Source organism: Chenopodium quinoa, unplaced genomic scaffold (assembly GCF_001683475.1).
Source record: "Chenopodium quinoa cultivar QQ74 unplaced genomic scaffold, ASM168347v1, whole genome shotgun sequence".
In the NCBI taxonomy this organism is placed as follows: domain Eukaryota; kingdom Viridiplantae; phylum Streptophyta; class Magnoliopsida; order Caryophyllales; family Amaranthaceae; genus Chenopodium; species Chenopodium quinoa.
This window is the reverse complement of record NW_018745454.1, coordinates 6,367,628-6,383,300: the sequence shown is the minus strand read 5'-3', so window position 1 is coordinate 6,383,300 and position 15,673 is coordinate 6,367,628. Positions and strand designations below refer to the sequence as shown.

General features: G+C 42.9%; 1 protein-coding gene across 1 annotated transcript; it reads left to right on the top strand.

Moving 5' to 3' along the window:
• Nucleotides 1–891: 891 nt before the first annotated feature.
• Nucleotides 892–1,809, top strand: LOC110714431. The gene has a single exon (XM_021892942.1). It carries the CDS (start codon nt 892–894, stop codon nt 1,807–1,809), a length of 918 nt encoding a protein of 305 aa, XP_021748634.1.
• Nucleotides 1,810–15,673: the final 13,864 nt, after the last annotated feature.

Below are 15,673 nucleotides of genomic sequence, written 5' to 3'. Positions count from 1 at the left end.
TCCGGCCAGAAAATTAACTATGAAAAATCGGAGGTCTCTTTTAGTACGGGAGTTGATGTTGCAAGGCAGGAAGAATTATTGAGCATCTTGGCAATGAGACGGGTAGACAAACATGACAAGTATTTGGGGATCCCGACCATTATTGGAAAATCGAAGAAGAGGGTATTTGAGCCTTTGAAGGATCGTATATGGAAGAAACTTTCTGGTTGGAAGGAGAAATTTTTATCAAGAGCGGGAAAGGAGATTTTATTGAAAGCAGTCATTCAAGCTATTCCCACCTATATCATGGGGGTGTATAAAATTCCAGCAGGGATTATTGATGATATTCACTCTATGGTGGCTCGTTTCTGGTGGGGTCAAGAGAAGGATAAAAAGAGAGTTCACTGGAAGAGTTGGAAGGATCTTTGTTCCCCTAAATGCCTTGGGGGAATGGGATTTCATGATTTGAAGGTTTTTAACGACGCTCTATTGGGTCGACAAGCTTGGAGGCTCGTTAGTTGTCCGAATTCTCTTCTTAATAAGGTTTTGAGTGCTAAATATTATGCGGGAAAGAGCTTTCTTGATGCTAGTCTGGGATACGGTGGTAGCTTCTCTTGGCATAGCATATGGTCTTCAAAGGCCCTTCTAAAGGAGGGATTGTTATGAAGGATAGGAAATGGAGCTTCGGTGGACATATGGCGCGACCCTTGGGTTGACAATGGCACTTCCAGATTTATTACTTCTCCTTGCTCTGATGATGTGAATCGTGTTAGTGATCTGATCAATCACGAGACTCCACAATGGGATATTCCTAGCATTGAAAATATTTTCAATGAGGAGGACACCCGTAGCATTCTAGCAATACCCTTAGGTTCGAATGCGACTCAGGACTCCTTGATGTGGGCTTTCTCGATGGATGGCAGCTACTCGGTTAAGACGGCTTATTTGATCGGCAAATCATGTAATCTTGACCTCTTTCACAAGGCTTGGGTGGAAATTTGGGGGCTTGGGGTTACTCCAAAGGTACGCCATTTTCTGTGGCGAATTTGCACAGGAACTTTTCCGGTGAGAGCTTACCTCAATTACAGACATATGAGTGATGTTGTAGACTGCCCATGGTGCGTGAACTGCCCAGAAACCACCCAGCACGCTTTGTTCGATTGCCACACTATTCGTGCGCTTTGGGTGGAATGTGATTGTGTTGAAATGTCAATTTGGCCTACCGGTATGTCTTTCTTAAATTTAATTGAATCATGGAGTAAGTTGGATGCACAAAAGGTGAGTATAGGTGCGATATTAATGTGGAACATATGGCATAGGCGAAATGAGATGATCTTCAAGGGCAAAGAAATTTATCATCCGGTGATCATCGAGCGTACTCACAGACTTGCATCGGATTGTAACTCCTACTTGAAGAAGATTTATGGGGGTGTCAAACGCAACCCATGTCGCAGCCCCAAGAAGTGGAAAGCGCCACCTGAAGGTATCATAAAACTCAATTGTGACGCTTCTTTACATGAGGAGGGTTGGATTGGAATGGGGGTGATTGCTAGAGATTGGAAGGGGGAAGTACTCTTTGCCGCGACCAGAAGAGTGAGAGCTTACTGGCCTCCAATCGTTGCTGAAGGGAAAGCGATCGCATTAGCCGTTAAACTTGCAAAACGGTTTGGTTTACCAGAGGTTATCATAGAGTCCGATAGCGAAGTCATCATTAAGCGCTTAACCAAAGCAACGATCTACTTCACTGACCTGGATGCTCTTTTAGATGAAATTTTATTCTCTTGTTTCTCTTTTTCTTCTGTTGTTTGGTGTCAAGTTGTAGACACCTAAAAATGTCTCCCCAAAACCAAACCCGATGATAAATAACATTTCACCGCCACTGTTGGTCGGGTTTAGTATTTAATCCCGAGAGTGCTTGAAAAATCGTATTTTATTAAATTCACACCTTTGATAGGTCCATGGATTAGTCTTGATGTTTAGTAAAAGCATAGTTTTAATTTTAGCCCAAGCTTGTTAATTAATTTTAAGCCCAAACCTTTTTATTTTATTATTTATTTTTGGCCCAAATATTTTATTTATTTTTATTTCATTATTTTCTTATTTTAGCCCGAATAATAAAAGTCAGAAAAAAGCACGAAATTATGAATCGACACTTAAAAAGCCGAAAGAAATTAGGGTTAAAATGAATTTAGACGGAAAAATGGACTGGAACTGACCGTGTCACGGTACAGCCTGACCGTGTCACGGGAACCCTTCCCGTCAGACGGTGGGACTTCCCGTGACACGGGAGGTCTGCCGTGACACGGGATGTTCCGTGTCCTTTCCGCGTAAACCCTCAACGCGTTTTTCATTCCGTTTTCTGAAAATTTCCCGCGTCACTCCAAAATTGACCGTGTCACGGGAAAGTGTACCGTCTGACGGTACAGTCTGACCGTGTCACGGTACATTATGTCCGTGTCACGGGATACTTTTTTAGGGTTTTTATCATTTTAGGGTTCCGTGTGCTCCCTTAGCACATTTCCCTATAAATACCCCCTCATTTCTGATGTACGGGGCAACCAGAATTCGATGATTCTTATTTTTCTCTCTTCTATGCTCTTAACCTAAACACTAGCCTACCCTTTTCACTTCAAAAATTCCTTCTTCAAGCACTCAAAGGAGTCCATATTTTACTCGAGGTTCTGTCCTTAAGCCAAGGCGTGAAAGGTAGAATCGTTTGAGGGTTTGGCCCCAAAATCAACCTTATTTAATTTAATTTAATTTAATTATTGTTTTTATTATTTCCTTAAAGTTACTAACTCGTTTATTATTTTATAGTTGCAAACAAACAGATTCAAAGTAAGGATCATGCTCTTTTTACTATTGTTATTTTTCTAACGATTTTTATGTTGTTGGAATTATGATTAAATTGGTTTTTATATTTATATTGATTCTATTATTTATTTTGATCACCATATTGCATGTTTAAGGGGAATATGTAATTGAAAATCACGATTAATAAGATAATTTGGACAACCGATTTAGGTTTCCTTTTAATCTTATTGTTAATTCAAGTGATCACCAAATTTTTAGAATTATGTGTGCATTAATTTTAAACCAATTTAGTTAAATAATAGTTTGGAGCGAATTGAATTATTGTTTGTATGCCTTTGAGATCACAGGAATGTTTTTCACTATAAGAATCGAGTAGAGGCCAATACGGGTGAATGTGATTCCATGACTCACTTCGTACCATCATCCCCGATCCTCCTTTCGTGGTTCCGAACCATATGGAGTTAATAATCTCATGGATTATGAATGGGGTGTAACCTTCACGGGTCAATCGTTGTTGCCTATCGTTGTCCCTTATCGTGGTTGCCTTTTATGATCCGTGAACGGTTTACAAGTTCCTAAAAAACTTGTTGGCGGCTCCCTACTTTACTTGTCCCTAATCGTAATGTCAATTCCCACTTCCTATGAGTGCCAAGCATATTCACAACATGCTTTAACGTAGGCGCACTTCGAACGACGCCTACAATTTGGCGACTCCACTGGGGAGGATTCTTAATTATTTATCGATTTGAGTGATCGGTATTTAATTAAGATGAGTGGATGAGACTTGAAAGATTCTTGAAAAAATATTCCTGTGATTAATTTGGCATTTTTTTGCATCTGCATAGACGTTTTAACGTCGCATTCAGGTCTGTCCCGTAGGAAAAAATTGGATAACTCAGTTGCGCGCAAAAGCAAACAGGGCACCAGTCAGATTTTCTGACTGCCGTGTCACGGCAGAGTCTGCCGTGTCACGGTACAGTGTACCGTCTGATGGTACACTGTATCGTGACATGGGAATTTCTGCTGTGTCACGGCAGTCCTAAAATCAGTCCGGTGGCCTATTTTCTTTTCTCACAGTCGACTTCCTTCGATTTTTCTGAAAAAACGTATGTGTTCTACATGCGTCTTAGCCCCGGGGGATTTAAGCTCTATCAACCCAAAAACGCTCATGGCAATAAGGGTTCATCCGAGTCATTAAATCCACCCAAGCCATGGAGTCGAATTCGATTTCATCACGAACTCGCGGAGCCGCCCGTTGGCATACACCCTCAAGGGAGGCTTCCTTGCTAACGCGTCCAAACTCTTAACCATGGTACCCTTTTGACACCCAAAGCTTGATCAATAGTTGAACATAGATCTTGACTTTAGGTTGCGAACTTTTTTTTTACATCATCGTGCCTAAATGCTATGTGTTTGTGCGGTGCTAACCCTAATGTGTTTGCTCTTTTTGTTTGACCCATGACCGGGGGTTTTTTATTCTCACATAGTAATTAGTACGGACTTAAAATCGATTAAAATCTGAAAAAAAAATCACAAAACTGACCTGGAACTGCGCACCGTGTCACGGCCTTTTCTGCCGTGTCACGGTGAACAGTGCCGTGACACGGTAAAGGCTACCGTCTGACGGTAGGCTTAACCGTGTCACGCCAGTCTGCACCGTGACACGGTGCCCAGGAAAGTGTCCCGTCAGTCTTTTTTCTCGAATTTTGTGTCCAGTATTGAGTCGTGTCTAGATATACGGTCAAAACACGCGTCTATAACCTCACCTAATTACTCACATATTATGTCCACACACTTTTTTTTAGTCATGCACCACTTTTGACCGTATTTTAGGGAAGCTTTGTTTTTTATGTCGTTTTTTTCGGAGTAAGTCGGATGGTATCCTCCCATGTTTTCTTTTTTTTTTAATAAGTAGAGCTTCAAAAAAAAATAATTCTTTTTTTAATCCGGATAGGTTAAGGTCAAGTTTGGTCATTAAAGGTGTGTTTGTTTCGGTGTCACAGCACTTGGGTAAGAAGCAAGGGTAGATTGTTACGGTTTGAGTCCATACCTCAACAACCTCATATACCAAAGAGGCGTACAAGGAAACCACCTCAGTCATCTCCACAAGATCCGTCTCCAGTCTACTTTCAACCAATGGCCACTAAGGAAGATATCGAGAACCTCAACAGGACAATCGAAAGATTGTCTGACATGATGCAGATACTCACTACTAGAGTCAGCACTGTAGAGCAAGACAAGCAAAACAGTGTCACTACTGCTGCAATGGACAAGATCAAGGAACAAATGAGCAAGATTTCTGAAGAGTTCACTTATGTGGAACAGCCTATCACCTCCTCGTCTATAAGAGAGAAGGTTCCTGAGAAGTTTTCCACTGCTGATATTCCCAAGTTCAAGCCTACTGATAATCCACTTTTCCATTTGAAGGCTTTTTCTGCAACTATGGCTCTTAAGGGAGTAAATGTGACACTCTTACCTATGGTGTTTCCTCTTTCCTTAGAACATGCCTGTCAACAGTGGTTCTATTCTCTGGAATCCAAGCATGTCGCGACCTGGGAGGATGTTACTGAAAGCTTTATGAATCGGTACAAGTGTAACATCTAGGCCAAGACTTCTGAACGTGAACTCTCCATTCTCAAACAGAAAGAGAATGAAGGCTTCACCACTTACCTAAGCAGGTGGAGAGAAACAGCTACGCTCTTGGTGGATCCTCCCAAGGAGAAGGAGATGGTTCACTTGTTCATAGCCAATCTGACGCATAAATACAAGCAACACCTGAAGTTTCTGCCTCTAAGTACCTTTGATGCTGTATACGATATTGGAATCAATATCGAAGACGAACTGATGAAGTCTGTTGGTAGCAACAATAACAACAGCACTTGGAAAAACAAGAAGAACGACACTCCTTCTTCTTCGTCTTCTAAGCCCAATAATGCTACCAAAAATATCAACATCAATGATGTGCTGGCCCTTAATGCTCCTCCTCAAAGATTACAAAGGCAAAGGAGGGTTTATACGCCTTTGGGAATTACTTATGATGCTGCTTATGACCGTCTTCATGGTCAGGGACTGATTATGCCAATCGGACCATTTCCAGAACCTCGACCTGAGAATAGGACCGCTAACTATGACCCCAATGCTTATTGCAAGTATCATCAAGGAAAGGGTCATAACACTGAGAAGTGTTGGAGGCTGAAAGACGCAATCCAAGACCTGATTGATGCTAACCAACTTCCTGTCCCTCCAGGGGGCAAGAAGCCTAACATTCAAACAGGTCCTCTTTTTGATGCTTTGGCTATCATGGGAGATGAAGTCTCCTTTGATCCGTCAATACTCATTCAACTTGTGAATAAACCTCTGCCGGAAGTTGTATTTATCTCAAACACTGAAGAAGTGAATGGGATTTGGATAGTGATGATGAAGACGTCTATCTCAAAGACATAGCCTGTTCATCTCTCGGCACCAGTGAAGATGTTTGGGGGGACCTTGAGGTCAAGGTTCTCACCAGAAGTGGACGGTTGCAACAACCTTACCCACCTCCACCTCCACCACAATCAAATCCGATAGTTGATCCCGTCGACCCTGTGAATAACGATGTCGTCAAACAGCTGCAAAAGACCAAGGTGGAGATGAATGTATGGAAGCTTTTAGCCACTTCCCACGAGCATCGAAAGGCTGTAATGAATGCTTTGGTGAAGATAGGAGTTGATGACGACATGACTCCTCAAGGATTGGTCAACTTTCTCACTACTAAGCTGCCGAGTACCAGCAATCTGATCTCCTTTTCTGATAAGGATCTACCCCCGGAAGGGGACCAACATAATAAGGCCTTACACCTCATTGTAGTGTGAGGCAGATGAATGTTCCTATGAGACTGGTTGATAATGGCTCTGCAATCAATGTGAGCCCACTCCGTACTGCAAGGAAGTTAGGTATAAAGAACGAAGAGTTGACTCCCTCCACTCAAGGGATTCGAGCTTACGATAATACTCGTCGTCAAGCCGTGGGTACTATCGTACTGAATATAACTACTGGGGCTATTGAACGTCGCACCAAGTTTCAGGTGGTGGACATTAAGACCTCTTTCATTTTGTTATTAGGAAGCCCTTGGCTTCATGAGCTAAAGGCGATTCCGTCGTCGCTTCACCAGATTGTGAAAGCCATAGTGGGAGGGATTCCGATTACTATCGATGCTTCTCCTATGCGCATTCAAGTTATTGATACCCCTATCGTCCATGTTGAACACGACGAGGAAGATGAAGATCTGTGGGGGTTTTCTTTAGATGATGTTCTTGCGATCAAAGAAGAGGAAAAGTGTCATCTCGACTTCGATCCTTATTCAAACACTAGTATCAACGCCATTCTGAAGAAGCAAGGTCACTTTCCTAGAATGACCCTTGGGCTCAAGAAGAAAATGGCTAAATCTTGGGGCCATCCTGGTGCAGTCAAGAAGGACACTTTCGACTGAGGATTCGAGCCGACAAAGGAAGACCTGAAACGGGCTGCGTTGAAATTGAAGGCTCGCAATAATGCTCGAATCACGAAGACATAAATGGCCATGGATCCATATCCGTTCACTCTCAACGGCCAGTACATCAAAGAAGGGGAAGACTTCCCATGCTATGAATTCCCCGAACCATTTGTCCATGATGGGATCCGTGAACCAGGATTCGAGGTATTCCTCGATTGTGACTTCATCGATGAAGAACTCTCCACAGTCGAGAAGTCAGCCAGCCTGAACTCTGATGATCTGGGAATTACCCTTCTTTTTGGAATGGAGAAAAATGAATCCAAGCCGGTCTGAAATGATAACTCTGAGCTCGTTCAAGCGGTCATAGCAAACAAGGAGTTTGATCCCTCCGAGTTAATCGTCCAAGCTGACAACATTTCAAGGGGATGGCGCAAGACATTAAGGATCACTACGCCAAGTGGAGAGAAGTTGGAAATAACCGCTGGCGAGGGTCCTGTGTTTGATGAGTCTGAATCGTCTGGGTCCGAGTCCGAGTCTGAGTCTAAGTCTGTAGATGAGTCCTTAGAGTTTGAGGCCGACCCTCTTTCTGCTATAGAGTTCAGCCCTGAGTCTCTTGTTGAGTCCTCTCTTCCTAGTCCTAATAATTCTGGTGAGGTCGCAGCCGACCTTGCCTCTCTTGATGTATTAGCCAATAAATTCAATGAAATGAATGCCTTTGCTTACGATGCGTGCCATTCCCCTAGCCCTGATCAATATTGTTTTGCTAATGATAAAAATGACAAAGAAATAATAAAAGCAATGGAAGAACACGAAAATAAAACAGCAGTTATTGAAGATACAGAAACAGTTAATATTTCCAATGATACGACTGTTAAAGAAGTAAAAATTGGATTAACACTAAGTCAAGATGAATGCAAAGAGCTAATTAACTTTCTTAGTGAATTTGTTGATGTATTTGCTTGGTCATACCAAGATATGCCAGGAATTGACAGGGATATAGCTCAGCATACGATACCACTCATTCCAGGTATGAAGCCTATCAAACAAAAGTTGCGCCGAATGAAACCAGATGTGGCTCTCAAAATCAAGGAAGAAATCAGGAAGCAATTGGCCGCAGGTTTCATCAAAGTATCCAAGTATCCGGAATGGATAGCAAATGTGGTCCCAGTTCCAAAGAAGGATGGAAGGGTCAGAATGTGTGTTGATTACAGGGATCTCAATAAAGCAAGCCCAAAAGATGGGTTCCCTCTACCTCACATTGACATTCTGGTCGATAATACAGCAAACCATGCACTCCTGTCATTCATGGATGGTTACGCCGGATATAATCAAGTATTGATGGCCGAAGAAGACCTGGAGAAAACCACATTCATCACACAGTGGGGTACATATTGCTATACGGTAATGCCATTCGGGTTGAAAAACGCGGGTGCCACATACCAAAGAGCAGCTACAGCATTGTTACATGATATGATGCACAAAGAGGTGGAGGTCTATGTCGATGATATGATTGTCAAGTCTAAGGATCGCCCAGGCCATATAGTCGCACTTCGCAAGTTTTTTGAAAAACTCCGTAAGTACAACATGAGATTAAATCCAGCAAAATGTGCATTCGGAGTCACGTCAGGCAAATTACTTGGATATGTGATCAGTTCCCGAGGGATTGAAATAGATCCTTCAAAAGTAAAAGCGATCATGGCCATGCCTCCACCCAAAAATGAGAAGGAGATTCGAGGCTTCATTGGAAGGTTGCAGTATATAAGTAGGTTCATACCAAAACTCACAACGATATGTGAACCTATATTCAAGAAGCTTAAGAAGAATGTCCCAGTCACATGGGATGATGACTGCCAAAAGGCTTTCGACAAAATCAAAGAGTATTTGGAAAACCCACCTGTGCTAGCGCCAGCAATACCTGACTTTCCTCTTCGACTCTACCTTACAGTCACAAGAGAAACGATGGGGGCAATGCTAGCACAAGAGATCGAAAGCAAGGAGAATTCAATCTATTACTTGAGCAAGAAACTCCAAGGATATGAGACGCGATACACGCCACTCGAGAAATTGTGTCTCGCACTTGTATGGGCCGCACAAAAACTGAGACATTACATGCTCACTCATACAGTGCATGTCGTGTCTAAGATGGATCCTCTCAAATATCTGTTCGAGAAAGCAACACTCAACGGCAGATTATCAAGATGGATAGTCAATCTAGCTCAATTTGATTTGAGATTTGTGCCACAGAAGGCCATCAAAGGTTCTGCAGTTTCTGACTTCTTAGCAGACTTTCCGCTAGAAGAAGCTGAAAAAGAAGAAGATGAGTATGATTTCCCTGACGAAGATTTACTCATGACCGAAGACGATAGTTGGACGCTCTATTTCGATGGAGCTTCAAACCAAAAGGAATGTGGTGTGGGAGTCTTGCTCGTATCACCCAATGAAGAACACATCCCAATTTCCATGAAGCTCGACTTTGATGTCACCAACAATGCCGCAGAATATGAAGCATGCATTTTGGGATTAGAAACAGTTGTCGCCTTGGGAATCAAGAAACTCATAATCTACGGTGACTCTTCACTAATCATTAACCAAATTTCTAAGAGATGGAAAGTGAGGAGTGAAAGTCTCGCTACGTATCAAGCTCATCTGGAAACTCTCACGGAGCAACTAGATGAAGTGGAATATACGTATCTGCCAAGAGAAAAAAACCAGTTCGCTGACGCACTAGCTAAGTTAGCATCAATGGTGCGAATTCCAACTGACACGATCAGAATGCCACTGACCATAGAGAGAAGATATGAACCAGCTTATGTTCATGCACTTGATGATGAACAAGAATCACAGGAAGAAGATGAAGAACCATGGTATACAGACATCCTTAATTATGTGACAAGAGTAGAGTATCCTCCTAATACTGATAAAAGGGAACGCCGTGCTTTGAGGCTCCTGGCCTCACAGTATGTGCTCATCAGGGGAGAACTCCACAAGAGAACCGCAACGGGAAGGAATCTCTTATGTATAACCAAGAAAGAAGCACATAAAACCATGGAAAACCTTCATGTTGGCATATGTGGAACTCACATGAATGCAAAGATGTTAGTCCAAAAAATTCAACGACAAGGTTACTATTGGACTACTATGGAGCGAGATTGTCACGAGTACGTCAAAAAATGTATGAAGTGTCAAATCTATGAAAACTTACAGCATGTTCCACCTTCACTTCTCTACACGTATACTTCTCCATGGCCTTTCTCCACTTGGGGCATTGACATCATTGGAAATATCACACCACCAGGACAAGAGGGGCATGAATTCATTCTCGTAGCAATCGACTACTTCACCAAATGGGTCGAGGCAGCCTCATATGCCAAGCTGACGGCAAAACACGTAGCTCAATTCATTGAGAAAAATATTATATGCCGCTATGGGGTACCACATGAGATGATCAGTGACAATGGAACACATTTCCAAGCCGAATGCGCGGAATTGTTGCAGAAATATCATATCAAACATCATCGATCATCACCTTACAAACCACAAACGAACGGAGCAGTCGAATCGGCCAACAAAAATGTGAAGACCATCATCGAAAAGATGACGGAAAATTATAAAGATTGGCCAAGTAAGCTACATTTCGCCCTTTGGGGTTATCGAACCTCTGTTCGTACATCGACAGGGGCTACCCCTTTCTCTTTAGTCTATGGCGTCGAAGTTGTACAACCAATCGAGCTCGAGATACCTTCTCTCCGAATCGCATTGGAAAGCCAACTAGATGAAGTCGACTGGATTAGAGCAAGATACGACGAACTGGTCCTGCTTGATGAAAAACGCTTGGCAGCTTTGCATCATGTCCAAACCTACCAACATCGTATGGCACGACATTTTAATAAAAAAGTCAAGACCAGGAACATCAAAGAGGGTGACCTAGTGCTTAAGGCACTTCGCAAAAATGTGTTAGATCCAAGAAGAAAATTCAGACCGAACTGGTCAGGACCGTACATTGTTAAAGCCATCCTGTCTGGCGGAGCGGCACAATTGGTAGACATGGGCGGTAACGACTTCCATAATTTAACCAACTTGGATCAACTCAAGAAATTCCACGCCTAGTCGTATGGGTTCATGACCCAATAGAGCTACGTCTGGCCTGATTCCTTTTTTTAGGATACGTAGGCAACCCCTCAAGGGGGCCCCGGCCACTTTAAAATAAAAAAAAAATCCTCCCTCTATTGATCTAATATGCGCGTCGGTTCAGCATTGCGTCACGGCAAAAAAAAAAAGGGTAAATATGCCGCGACACGGGAGATATTCCCGTTTGACGGGAGAAAATCCCGTGTCACAACAAGCTCTGAACGGCAAAAAAGGACAGAGTGCCTCCCGTGACACGGGATTTGTTCCCGTTTGACGGGAGAACTGTTCCGTGCCACGTCACCCTGTCTGCAAAAAAAAAAAAAAAAAAATTTGCCGTGACGCGGGAATTTGAACCGTGTCACGGGACCCTCTGACCGTGACACGACAGATTTTCAGTTTCCCGTTTTATTTATTGGCGCATTCGTTGCGAATTTCCTGTTCGAGTTTTTGTTGTTGTTCTTCCATTGCGTCCGACTCCTTGACTCGGATAATAAATAAAAGTCATTGTAATTTTTATTTTAAGAAATAAATGCGCTATTATTATTAAAATAAATGCGACTACAATATTGGCATCATACGCCTTATTTTAAATAAAAATTATAAATAATAAAATGCAAAGCACTATTGATCTAATCTCTCTTCTGTTTAGGAACATCCTTCTCTTGCTCAGTTAGGTCGGCCTTCACCACTAGTGTGTCTTTTGTAGCCCGAACCGTCACACCCCTAGTCGAACTTTCGCCCCTTTCACCTTTCTTGAACTTTTTCGGTCGTTTCTCCCTATACACCATCCTTTCTTTACCCTTTCCTTTCACATAGTTCTTCTTTCTTGGCATCTTAGGAGTCTTAAACTCAATTCCTTGTGTTCTCGGACCTAGGCGATCTTTAAGAGGAGCTTTCTTCTCTCCAAGACGACTCTTTACATCAGACTTGCGCAATCCGAATCGTTCCCTCCTACTTCTAGGATTCAACCACGCCTTGTATGCACTAGATAATGGAGGAGGAGCTTGGTCACTTGCAGAAACGGTCCACAAAGGTCTTCCAATCCAATAAGCCTCGTACTTGTGAACGTTACTTTCATGCAACGATACTTCACGAGGACTATCGTTATAGCGTGGAATTGCTTGTTCAAGTCCATACTGCCGCATCAGTCGAGAGGGACAGTAAAAGGTCAATTTGGAGATACTAGGAACGCGACAATATGGAGTTTCATTCATGCCAACCATCCTAGTAAGCCTCCACCAAGGCACCACCCAACGAATGGAAAATTCCCTCTCCGCAAAGAAATTTTTCCAATCTTCATACGACATATTCGCAGAGTAATTCTTCTTCCTACGGACTAAGTCGTTGGGGCCATATTTTTCAATATCGTCAGGGGCTTCAAATAATTCCAAACGCTCCATCAACCAAATCTGCAAAAAAAAAAAAAAAAAAAAAAAGCAGATTCCCGTGACACGGCAGACCCCAACCGTGACACGGCGACTGTTTTGTGTCACGGGGGCTATTTGGAGCGTATTTTTACCTGTAAAAGTACCAGAGAGCCCTTCCTGATGGCTTTCCGGTTTGCTTTTGCCTCGTCAAGGCCACGAATGTTTCCCCAAGGCACGTTGGCATAGGAGATTTCCGGATTCTACATGCTCAAGTACAGACGCTAGACAAGCATGTCCTACCCTACCGTTTGCAAATAGTATCTTGCTAAACATGCAAAAAATATATGCCCTTCTACGATATACATGATAAGACTCAGAGATAGGGCGATTAAAATATAAGTTAGCAAGTTTTTCTAAGTCTACTTCATTACCACAAACAATTCTATTTAAATCTGGATCTGTTAGATTCAGATGGCGTTCAAAGTCTTGGTAATAATATTCACGTAAGGTAGGCATGGCAACAAGATTTCTAGCAGGAAATCCAAAGATTGCACCAAATTCCTCCGGCAGAGGACATATTTCATCATAATCAAATTTGAAACAGTGTGTTTCTGGACTCCAATAATCTAATGCTGCTCTAAGAAAATCATGTTCAATAGCTACGTATCGCAGGGCTAGCAAACCCCTGACATGAAATAATTCGAACTCTCTTTTTTCAGCATTGGTCAAAGAATAATTCTGAGACATGATTATTGAAATATGAAATTCTAAATTATTTTGTGTTTCGTAATTATGCATATCATGAATAATCTGGTCTTATTTTATAGCAAAAGCGCTCGAAACTGCCCAGAATTTATCTTTTCGCACGCGTGAAACAAACCGCTGAATAATATGTTTCCCGTGACACGGGAAATTCCACCGTGTCACGGGAAATTCCACCGTGTCACGGGAACCTTTGCCGTGACACGGCACCTTGCGCGCTATATTTTTTCATCTTTTCCGTATCTATCCAGATTTTTTTTTGTATTTTCTTATCTTTAACGTTTATTTTTCAGTCTTTTCTGAGAGTTTTATTTCTAATAAAATTCTCACCTTTTTTAATTTTATTTTTATACTTATTTTATTTTAAGATTTTATTTTATTTTATTTTTCTTTTGGGGAAGATATTTTTTTATTCTTCATTTTATTTTTATTTCTTTTTCTTTTCTTTTCTTTTGGGGAAAGTAATTTTATTTTGAGTGTTTTTTTTTTATTTCTTTTCTTTTGGGGAAGGTCGGTACCCTCCATTACTCCACTTATGTTTTTTCGTCGTGTCATTAATAATTACACAATCACACACAAAGAGTCTCAAACACACACTAACACACACAATAGTAGATATATAAACTGTAAATAATGTACAAAGAGTCGTAATACATAAATGTGTCAAGTGTCATCACAGTATGCACAAAAACCCTCGGTCAAAAATCTCTAGAATCAGAATCAGTCTCATCTTGTCCCTGTGCATGTGGACCTCCCTGTGTGTATGGGAACGGCGAACCAAAGAGTCCCTCGACCATCCGAGTACGGGGAGTAGCATCCCTACTAGTCCCCGTAGGCCCAGTAGTAGTCAAACTCAAAGCAGGACCCGTCCAGCCGGAGAACGGAGTAGACTGGCCCAAAGATACTGGAATCGTCGGCGAAGGCATCGTCCCATACAGCGGAACCGAGAACAAGCCCGACAATGGTGGAGGAATCCCGGATAATGGGGCCGAGAATGAACCAGGATCCAAAGGAGACCCAAACTCAGGAACTGGAGGCTGTGAAAATGACGGACGCTGAGAAGACTGACCCTGCTGCCACTGAGCCTCCTGGAACGGCTGAGTAGTCTGCGGCTCTCGCTGAGAACGCCGGTGAGCCTCGGGAGATCGTCTACCACGACCAAGCTCCTCCTCGTCCGAGCCTCTGGGCCTCGAGCGCGAGCGGGACCTCCGTCGCTCCTGAAAAACACAAAATCAAAAGGTGTCAACGATGCAAAATAAAACAAATGGCAGAAATGAAAAAATAATAAGTGATACCTCAAGGACATCGCTAGAGCTCCGACAACTCGCACCACGCCGAAGCTTGATGATGCAATACTTCAGCGCGTCCACCAGCTTCATGATTCCCATCACCTCCGGGCGGTTAGGCTGAAGATAAAACAAAGAAAAATCAGTAATAAGCAGCATTAAAAGAGTGGATAATGCGTCGAAGAAAACTCACCGGCTCAAAAACCTCGGGCACTGACTCCTGCGCCTGTCTATAACCCTCCGGCGCGTCAGCAATATGGTCCTCCGTGATACCGATCGGCCCAGGGTAGCGGACAGAGTGAGGAGGAATATGAATCATCCCCACAAGGTGGATGGTCGTCTAAAAATATGATCGAATAATCAAGTTATTCGACTATTTAAAACAAAGACTAGCAAAGAAGATTCTCGAAAGAAATCATACATCAGGAAGACGGGGTGGAGGAGCCAGAGAGGGAAGCAGATCCCGCGCATAGTCGCTCTCCATGTGAACGAGCTCCTGCCACGGAAGAGTGTAGCGCTCTCCCCTGTTGATCAACCCTCTGATCAAGCGGGAGTCCAGCATCGACTCTGGCGGGGATGAAGGCACCACGAAACGATCGCTGCTATGCTGACGGACGACTCGCTCCCCCAAATACCAGACGAAGCGCCCAGTATCAACCAAAATGGTACGGTACACTAAAAGACGTAGGGCCTCGGGTAGATCAGTCATCCCGGCCCAAGGACGATACTGGACATCGATGGGAACCTGGAAACCATAAAAAGTTAGGCGTGAAACGACAGAAACAACATCAGAAGGAAAAAACGCAACAAAGCTAATCCTTACGCCAACGGAAGAGGTGCCTCGGCGTAGTAGCCCACGAAGCGCC